This window comes from Cnephaeus nilssonii (genome assembly GCF_951640355.1).
Source record: "Cnephaeus nilssonii genome assembly, chromosome: 19".
Lineage (NCBI taxonomy): Eukaryota > Metazoa > Chordata > Mammalia > Chiroptera > Vespertilionidae > Cnephaeus > Cnephaeus nilssonii.
The window spans coordinates 43,727,751-43,738,517 of record NC_137090.1 but is presented as its reverse complement, the minus strand read 5'-3'; the positions used below and the strand labels follow the sequence as shown (position 1 = coordinate 43,738,517).

General features: G+C 41.3%; 1 protein-coding gene across 1 annotated transcript; it reads right to left on the bottom strand.

Moving 5' to 3' along the window:
* Positions 1 to 6,883: 6,883 nt before the first annotated feature.
* On the bottom strand, positions 6,884 to 7,415 carry LOC307115653 (small ribosomal subunit protein eS24-like). The gene has a single exon (XM_079798957.1). It carries the CDS (start codon positions 7,374 to 7,376, stop codon positions 6,984 to 6,986), a length of 393 nt encoding a protein of 130 aa, XP_079655083.1. The 5' UTR covers positions 7,377 to 7,415; the 3' UTR covers positions 6,884 to 6,983.
* Between the last annotated feature and the right edge of the window lie 3,352 nt (positions 7,416 to 10,767).

Sequence of the window (10,767 nt, the reverse complement as noted above, 5' to 3'; positions counted from 1 at the left end):
AAAATAAAAATAAAATGATTCTAAAAATAAATAAAAAATAAAGTGAAGGAGGCCCATGAGTGGCAACAAGCGACCATGCAAAAAAAGTAGAAGTCAGTTACAAAGGGGTCACGATGAGGCATTGATGGGGACCAAAGAAAGAGGGTCCTGGTGGTGGACGGTTGAGAGGAGTACGTACGGGGCCTTTCACCAAATCCCTCTAAGACTCTTACCGGAATAGAACTCCCCAAGTGTTAAAGAGGCTCTGGTCAGTTAATGAAATAGAAAATCACCTATAGCCCTGCCGGGTGCCCAGTTGGTTGAAGTGTCGTCCCATCCACAAAAAGGTTGCAGGTTCCATTCCTAACCAGGGCTCGTACCTAGGTTGCGGGTTTGATCCCCAATTGGGGATAGAGCACATATATAGATTGCAGATTCTATCTCCTGTCAGAAAACAACCGATCCATCAGTTTCTGTCATGAATTGTAGTTCAAAGGGAGACCAAGCCCTGACTGGTTTGGATCAGTGGCTAGAGCATTGGCTGATGGACGAAGGGTCCTGGGTTCAATTCCTGTCAAGGGCATGTACCTCGGTTGCAGGCTTGAGCCCTGGCCCTGGTCAGGGTGCATGTGGGAGGTGCATGAGGGAGACAACTAATTGTGTCTCTCTCACATCAATGTTTCTCTCTCTGTCTTTCTCCCTTCCTTCTATTCTCTCTAAAAATCAATGGGAAAATATCCTCGGTGAGGATTAACAACAACAACAACAACAACAAAATAGGGAGATCAACATGACAGAGAGTTTTGGCCAGGTGAGATCCCAGCAGCCAGTCAATTTTAGGCTCTGTGACTAGAGCCCTAACTCCCTTCTTGATGGATTCAAGCTGGAATCTTGATATTTACAAACCCAGAGATTAAGCTCAGAGGCACAGGCTCAGTCTAAAAAGTTAGAAATAAAATAAAATAAAATTGGCCTGCCACAGAAAACTGCATTAGTGGTAGGTAGGTATCTCTATGAGATGACCTCACCATTTTCATTTTGGGTTTACTTTTAGTATTGAGAAAAATGTGATATGTATTACACTTTACAGAATATGTCATTTTTTATATAACTAAATTCATGTAATTGAGACTTTTATCGCCTTTCTAATAGTTATAAATCATTTTTTTTTCTTCTCAGATATCTAGACATTATGTTGCAATGCTGTAGCAAAAAGTGTGGTAAAAACAATGTTTATGCTCAGATATAATAATTTTTATTGCCATTCTCTCCAGGAATCTCCTACTCTAAAATGGATGGTAAGTAAAAATTATATCAGTAACAGCAAGATTGTACTACATGCCAGACACCATTGAAGGCATCTTACATATATTATCTCATTTAATTCTCTTAATCCTAAGAAGTAGGTGGTTCTCAGACCTCACATTTTACTGAGGAGAGACCTGAAGCACAGAGGTGGGAAGCTATTATACTAACGGGATCTCTATGCTAAGAAGAAAAGTCGGCACTGAAAGCTTATTCTGTTTTAACTTCTCCCAAAGGCATCCAATTACAGTGACCTGTATCACGCTTTGTGTTGTGTTATCATCATTCCTGCCCATAGAATGTCTGGCAACTAACTAGACAGGTTTGTCTCTTGAAGTTTGATTTCATGGACAATTATTCATAACCGTGCATTGTAATGCTTCTCCGATCACTGCCCAAAGCATCACTTTAGAAATGCTCACCAATCATATTTCTAGGCTCTGCTACTCAGAGAATCTGATTAGGGGAGAAGGGAAGAAATCTGAGCTTGGCATGTCCGATGTGCTGGAACTCGTTTGAGAAGCACACATTTGAGAGGCCCTCATTCTGTGCAGTGGGCTCCCCACGTTTCTCATCAAGCACTCCTTAGAAGTAAAATTACTTTTAGGCTGAATAGCCACTATTTGTATATGTGTTTATTCACAAATAATATACAGGCACTATTTTGCCTACATATTATATATTATAAAACATATGTAAACATAAAAGTCAAGAAAAGCTGGGGTAAGAATGAAAAATAATATTTTAGTATTTTATGTATTTGAATAAAGTTTCCACTAAAACTATAATTAACTCTGAGATAGAATTTTCCTCATTATTTATAGAGCAAATCTTGGTTTAGCACTCTATTAGACAGAGATTTTTCAGGCCCGATTCTCAGTTTAGTTTACTTTTCACACTTAGTGTAAATGGTTGTTATAAGTGAAAAAAGAAAATTTGCAATACCTCCAAATGGAAAAAGTACATCATTGGCAACACATATTCATTTTCCAATACCATCTGCTAGTTAAACAATAATTTTTAATGAATTTTTTATTAATTTTCATAGTCCCTGATGTAAGTCAGAAGCTCTTGCAAACTAATTGTAAGATATGTTGAATTTTAATAATTTTAGCCTGCAGATTTAAAATGTAAAACTAAAACCTTTTATATGGAACAATTTTGTGTATTGATTTTCCTTTATTAGGATCCAAAGAGGCTACCAAACATTTTTTAAAAAATATTTTTATTGATTTCAGAGTGGAAGGGAGAGGGAGAGAGAGATAGAAACATCAATGATGAGAGAGAATCATTGACTGGCTGCCTCCTGCATGCCCTGCACTGGGGATTGAGCCAGCAACCTGGGCATGTGCCCTGACCTCCTGGTTCATAGGTCGACAGCCACTGAGCCATGCCAGTTGGCCCTACCATACATTTTTCCATTAGATTAAGGAGTGCTTAATGAAATTGCATAAAGTTCCTGATAGAATATTGTATGACTTTAAGCAATGCTAAAAAATTATCTTTGTGTTCTGGATATATATATATATATATATATATATATATATACACATATATATATATATATGATCTGTGTAGACATAGAATCTATATCTATTCATAATTTGTGTATATTTAGTACTCTGTATATATACTCTTACATAACTATATATTTTTATACTAGTATATATACTTATATATTTACAGTAGTAAGTATACATGTATATTTACATATAGTGTAGATAAGTATTATACATATACTTACATACAGTATATATAAGTGTATATACTATATATAAGTATACATATCTACACATGTATAGTTAGGGTGACAATCATTACAATGATAGTGGATATAAATGCGCATGTCTAGTAGACTTCTTAACATTTGAAAATAGTTTGTGTCCGGTTGGCAGTGTCATTAGGTTCGCAGTGTCTGATTAGGTTGGCAGGTCATGACTCTCCCGTGTATCGGAAAAAGGGCTCAAACTAGAAGTACAGTACTGCCATTTTCTTCTTTTTCACCCGTGCCTGCATTATTACCATAAACTTCAAACTGAGATTACTTTGCAGAAAACTTTTGAAACTACATGCTCATTTTGTTAGGGTTAGTTTAGTTAAACCTGGGTAATATAATCCATAGATCCACTGAATCCAACACTTCTCCTTAAATAAATTCAATTTTTTTTTAAATCACCATCTGAGATGGCTACTTAGCCTGCCAATGCCCACCACCATGTTCACCTTTCAAATATGTCTCAATATGTTGCAAGCAAATGAGAATGTGGGACCCCACTGTCAACTGCTCGATTGCAGGGAATCTTTCCTCTTCCCCCACAGCACCTCCCATACTGTGACGCTTCTGCTCAACGTGGCAAATGAGGGGTGAGTCAGCCCATTATATTTGAAACCAGACAACCAATGGGTTCAGGCTGCCTGTCACTACTTGAGCCAATTAAGCAGAGACAGGGTTGAATCATCTGTGAGCATTTATTCCAATAATGCCAGCAGTATAGGAGAGCAGCAGGTCATCCATAAAAATCTGTTCTGCATCTCCCCAACATAAGCCAGCTGCTTATATGGGGTACAAAGGCAAAGATTACATGGGGAGTGGGCAAAAAGAATATGAATGGGTATCATGGTTACAGATTGCAGGCAATGTGGGCAATGTGGGGGGGGAGGGGTTTGCAAAAGGCAGGGGGCATCCGGGACTCCATTGTTTCCTTTCCTCAACAAGGTTGTTAATCTTTCCATGATAATAGGCAGTTTCAGGATGGGGAGGATGGGCAGCATTTCCAGGTGAGCTCCCAGGTCCGCATACAACTCCCAGCCAGGTTAGAATGTGCTTTCTTTCTTTCTTTTTCTTTTTCTTTTTCTTCTTTTCTTCTATGTGGGATGGTTGATCTTGAGCCTGCAGGGAGCAGGCTGGCTCCAGACTTCTCCAAGTCCACATTTCTTTGCCTCCAATTCTTACGTGTCCAAAGACAGGGAACCACAGACACGCCTTTGTAGGAGGGTAGAATGTGCTTTCTTTAATCAGAATAAAACAATCACATTTAACAGAGTATGTTTCATATTTCTTATAACTATAGCTAGTCCCCAATATTCTATTTTTGCCCCCAACACAAGGATATTTGTTGTTTATGACCATCATGAAAATTAGACCTTTTCTTTTCTAAAAAGTGAATATCTTTTAGTTTGTAAAACACATACTTGACTCTACAGTTTTATTTTTTGTTTCCTTCTTCCCATCATGTCTCCTCCCCTTTCCTATAATGTTATTCTTTTGTTTTATAGTTTATACTTCTTTGCCTATTCGAGCAATTCAGAATATTTATTTTAAATGTTTTCAGAGTGCTCTATTATCTCTAATTCCTGGGGTGCAAATTCTCTCATTTTTTTTTTTAAACTGGTGACTGTCACTTTTGATGGATTGTTTAAGGTGTGTCTCTTCATTTTAACTTTAAGCCCCTCTTTATTGGAGAATATTTTCTATAGGGGTCCCACATGGCCTCGATTGTAGGAGTACCCAAGAACCTAGTTATTAAGGAATCAACCTCTTCTTCGCTAAAGGAGACTGTTCAGTAGTTGCCCCATCCCTCCCCCACAATATGATTTTTTTTCTCCCTCCCGAATCATTCTAATTAACACAAAAACATGCTGTAATAGCCCCTAATTTGTCTTGTTTGGATATTTTCTTTTATAGCAAAACTTCTTGAATGACTTGCCTACATTTGTTGCTTCAATTTCACTAATGTTTCCCTGTTGTTAAAACCAATGATCAATTCTCAATCCTCATCATACATTTGATCATGAGCCTTTGATCCAGTGATTATCCCTCCTTTTCCTTCTTTGAACATTCTGTGCAGGTGGCTTCCAGGACATCCCTCTCTGTTTTCCTACTACCTCAGTGCTCCTCCATCTCTTTCTCCTTTGATGGACCCTCCTTATCTCCCTGACCCCACACATTGGTGTGTCCCAGGGCTCACTCCTCAGACCTCTTCTCCCCTTTATTTTCACTCATTGTCTCAGGGCTTGGGCATTTGTTATTTTCTCTATCTGGAGAGTTCCCTCAGGTATTTCCAAGTTTTGCTTCTTCATTTCAAGTCTGTGTTTAAGGTTGTTTTATCAGTTGGCCCTTCCCTGACCATTCTATATAAATTATACTTCATCTCTAATATTACCTATCCCCCCACTTTTACCTTCATTTACTTTTCACTACATCAGTTACCTTCCCCAACATACTAATTATTACTTGTGTATTTATGCTATTACCCATCTTTCTCACAAAATAGAATTCCCACGAAGGCAGGGAGTTTGTTCAGTTCACGGTTGTATACCCAGATGTTGGAACAGTGCTGGGCACAGAGGAGACATTTGATAAATATTTATTGAATGAGTGAGTGAATAAATAAATGGAAATAGATGACACCTTCCAATTATTTCTTAACCTGAGGTAGATGTTTCCTGTTAAGGTCACCAAAGGAGGAATGCACAATGCCAAAAGTGAGAAAGAATCAGAAATTTATTGTTATATCTGTGAGCAGAAGGGCTGAGACCAAAATGGCATCATTAGAGCAGAGTAGGGGGAGCGGGATATTTATGTCTCCTGTAAAGGTCAGTCAGAGTAACCAGCTGGAACAGGTGCAGGTGGGGAACTGGGTGTAGGCAGTCCACTGGAAACTGGGTGAGGTGGTTTACTGGAAACTGAAGGCTGTTAATCATGTCTTGCGAAACCTGTAATGAGAATAACAGGAAAACTGCCTGGAGGGGCAAGAGTCCCAAGCAGAGCATAATGGAGCACAAGAATGTGCCTAGCATTCCAGTCTCTCTCTCTTTCTCTCTTTTCCCCTGTAAGCTGGGGTTCCTATAAGGTGGGATTTCTTCAAGGTGAGGATTGTTAGAAATAAGGCAAGCCCCTCAAGTCAGGGGTCCTGGTAGAACACAAGACATATTCAGGAGCCAGGCAGCAAGGCAGATATCTTTACTTCTACATAGAAGGGTGCGCACACCAAGCAGGTGATCTGCTCGGGATTTATAATCCCTGACGCACATGACCTGTCCCTTGCTCTTGATTGGAGCTCAGGCGAACAGTCTTTTGCGATTGGCTAATTCAAAGGGAGGGGTTGGCCTTTGCTGTTTCAAGATGGCGGCCCCCAAGGAGATGCAAGCCATGTGGCCAATATGGCCGTTGTCTAAACTGTTCTTTGACAGAAAAGATGACTTGTTTATTCTCACAGGATGATGAGGGAGGCTGATCTCATTCTTCTGTAACTTCTTCATGCCTAGGTGGGGTGTAGAGATGTCCCTAGTGAGTTGGTGATTGAGGGAGGGGATGATATCTAGTGTAGGTCTGGAATAGCATCACTTTCTCTATGGATCTATTGGTAATTGCCTGAATGCAGTTTTGGAGGAAGGAGGAAAAGGCTCTTAGGATGTATGGGCCAAAGATGAGTGCCAGGAAGAGCATTAAGAGGGGTCTGACTAGAGGGAGAAGCCAGGAGGTCCAGTTAAGATTCTGCAGCCAGGTGCCCAAGGATTCTGAAAGTTGTTGTTGGACTTTTGAAGTCCCATACTAGTAACTAGTTTCTTCCCCGCCCCCCCCCCCCACACACACATAAAAGTTTATAGTTTATTAATCCTCTCACGAAAAATCTGCACAACCATCACAGATAAAATCACCGAAGAATCTTTACTCCTTCTGTTGTTCAATCTCCAGCTCACTTTTTGCCAGCACCAACATTGGCCTTAGCAGTCCCCCTGACTTTCTTCATCCTGTTCTTGCATTCCTTTCTCTGTTTTCTTGAGGTCTTCTTCTTCTCATAGAGGCCATGTCTTGCAAGTCTGTGTTTGGGTTCATTTTTCTTTGCATAATCCAAGGAATCATAAATCATGCCAGAGCCAGTGGTCTTGCCGCCACCAAAGTGGGTTCTGAATCCAAACACAAAGATGACATCAGGTGTGGTCTTATACATTTTGGCGAGTTTTTCCCGAATTTCTCTCTTGGGTACTGTTGCCTTCCCAGGGTGAAGGACATCAATGACCATTTGCTTCCGCCGAAGTAGTCTGTTGGTCATGAACTTCCTGGTCCGGATGGTTACCGTGTCATTCATGATGAAGGTTTATCTTCAAGCAGCCAGGGAGGAAAAGAGAGCCACCTAGTAACTAGTTTCTTGGCCCCATCCCTTACTATGCCAGACTGGTTGGTGTAAAAACAGCATTCTTCCTCTAGGAATAGGCATAGCCTTCCTTTCTCAACTGTGTGGAGGTCAAGTCCTCTCCGATTTTGGTAAATTGCTGCCAGTGGATTTATGTGGTCCTGTACTACGACAATACTACTTTGGGCAATCTCCTGTTAACATAAAAACATTCAAACCTGTAAAGAACTTTTGTGAGTTTATTTGAGGCAAACTGTAGACAATTGCCAGGGAGCAGTATCTCAATGGATTGGGATAATGTTCCAGAGAATGGTTGTTTTTTATCTATTTTTATACATTACAATCAAAGGAGAGGATGTAGGTGGGTTACATGAAATCCATTGGTGATAGACTAGAGAGGCTGGAGAAAGCCAAGTGGGGAAACCTCTGGGATTGGATAAAAAGCAAAATGGTAGACACATACTTTGGTGGGTGCAAGATAGTTAACAGTCAACAATTAACATGATAACAATAACAATGGAGGATTTTGTGGAATCTGTCCTGTCGACAGGCACATTAGGCTGTGCCCCAAGGGGTCCGGAAAAAGGGAAGTTACAAGTTACCCAGACATTTCAAGGATAGATTATCATAGATGCAAAAAGACAGGTAGGCTCAGTTAAGGCAAAGGTTGATCTTGTCAGTGAAGAAAGATACTGGCCTAGGATATAACTGCCCGCCATCACTGCTTTTAGTTCAAGTTTAATTTCAGACCATCCTTTGTGGATACTTTAGGTCTCTGAGTTTGCAAGACTGCCTTGCAGGCCGCCCCTGAGCTTGTCAGGTTAGCATGTGGCCCCTTTCGTCCACACTTCTCTAAGCTATCTGCAAGGTCTTCGGATAGGCTCTGATAGTAGGAAAGGGAGGTTGTTAGTCCCCCTATCCCAGTGCCTAGGCCTGTGGCCGTTCCCAGGCCAGCAAGGAGGTGAAGCAGCGCAATGCCCCTCTCTCTGGTCTGAGCGTAAGCAGTGAGAGGAACCTTAAAGGACTGATTATTAGGGCAATGTCTATTTTGGTGTGAGATATATTAGGGTGCAGGTCCTAGTCCAGTTGGCTGGGAGACAGAGATAGGTATTGGTGCCACACAGAAAGAAAATTCCCTGATTTTCTAAGCAGAAGGTGTTCTCAATAGTGAAGAGGTAAGTGACCTTGTTGTTCTCATTTTCCCAAACAGAAAATTCCAGCTAAGGTTGCCCCTGTAAGGGGCTGAAAAGGGCCTTTGGGAATGACCTGTGTAGCCCTAGTGGTGGTCCTCTCAGTCTCCACCCAAAATTCAGAATGGGTGAGACCATGGGAGGGGAGTTGGCAGCAGTTTGATTGTAATTGTGAATGGTAACTCTGCCATGGGAAATAGCCAATGCAGGAAAGGGGTCGACCTAAACAGAACTGGGAGGTATTGGCCATTGGGAAGGTCGCTGGGATGATGGTCCAGGATGAGAAACGAACGGGTTTCAGAAAAAGGGCTGCTTGGGTGACGAAATAGCTAGCCCAGTCGGAGGAAGACTGGAGGTTGAGAGTAAAGTTTCATAAGCACTGATCAAGATGTCCTAGCCAAAACCGGTTTGGCTCAGTGGATAGAGCGTCGGCCTGCGGACTCAAGGGTCCCGGGTTCAATTCCGGTCAAGGGCATGTGCCTTGGTTGCGGGCACATCCCCAGTGGGGAGTGTGCAAGAGGCAGCTGATCGGTGTTTCTCTCTCATCAATGTTTCTAACTCTCTATCCCTCTCTCTTCCTCTCTGTAAAAAAAATCAATAAAATATTTGGAAAAAAAAAAAAAAGATGTCCTAAACCTTTCCTGCAGGGAGTGTTTTGTTGATGCAAAGAGGTGCCTGATGGAGTGTTCTGTTGATGCAAAGAGGTGGTGCCGGATTCGCTAGAACAAGTGTTGGTTGTTCCAGATCATAAGATGGGTGTTCAGTTATGTTGTTTAAATGTGACTGGAATAACTGAACAGCTCTGCCTGTGAGTGTTCCTCTTGTCATTTCTGTGGTCTGGAGAATATAAAGTTCATCCACGCCATGAGTTGTAACGGGAGCCCTCCATGCATCTTACAGTGGAAGGATAGCCTGGAGTTGGCCCATGGGTGTAAGGAGGTTGGGGCTTCCGTGTAGCTAGTTGATGAGAGGGGAAGACAGAGCCAGCAGTCCTACGAGAGAGTGGGGTTGGTGATGCTGAGGAGGTGATGTGTTAGGTTTGAGAGAGGTAGTGAGGACTTAGAAGATTTATTTTAATCCTCACCCGAGGATATTTTTCCATTCATCTTTTAGAGAGAGTGGAAGAGAGAGGGAAAGACAGAGAGAAACATTGATGTGAAAGAAACATATTGGTTGGTTACCTCCTGCACGAGCCCTGACCAGGGCCTGGGCCGGGGAGGAGCCTGCAACTGAGGTACATGCCCTTGACCAGAATTGAACTCGGGACCTTTTGGTCTGCCAGCCAGCACTCTATCCACTGAGCCAAACTGGCCAGAGCAGGAGGTCTTTACAAGGTATGGGGTAGACCTGCTACACAATAAGAGGAAGAGAAGGCTTGCGGGGAAGTCATTGTAGACTCTTGCCGGGGCTGACCAGCAGACCCTGCGTGACGGATGAACAGATAGATTACTCCGACACAGGTTTCTGTGAAAGAGAGGCTAAGGGACTGTTTTACTTTAGAAGTAAAAGCAGTCCTGTTCACCTGCCTCGATGGCTTTTTTTTGTAACAACAGCTTGAACTCAAATTAACCTCTAGATACAATCAGCAGGGCAAGTATCCTTGAGAAAGTATGTGGTTCTACAAGGTCAGGTCTTTTTTTTTTTTTTTTTTAAAGTATAGAGGGCTTTTATTATTTGTAACATAGGCACAATTATTTAAAGTTAAAAAACTTTTATTTATTTAAGGAATTTCACATGTTCTGAGTTCTTCCACTGCCTTAATTCCTCTGGAGTTTGAGTCTTAATCATCTTACTCCCTTTTTTGCTCAATCCTGATGTCATTTCAGTCAGTCCACAATCCTTTTAGTTGAGCTTCTTTGATCTACACTTGAATATGGACATGCTTCAAAAACTCTGCACCTATAATCGTTGGGAGCTAATTTCCTCAAGCAATTTACTTTAGGGCCGCGGTTAGGGTATGAGTAGATGTATCTGCCTGGTTTTTTAATTTCAGACACCCGCTAAACATGAGTAAGTGCAAATCTTCACTCCTAAGCTATCACTCCCTAGAATAGTACAGATCTTCAGGATATACAAAAATACCTAAAGAGTAAGACATAAATCCAGATATTGTGTTCAAGATAAAACCCTAATAAAAAAAGAAGTAAACTTTGTTA

Coding starts and splice junctions, on each gene's coding strand:
- LOC307115653 (XM_079798957.1), bottom strand. CDS start 7,376: ATGAATGACACGGTAACCATCCGGACCAGGAAGTTCATGACCAACAGA.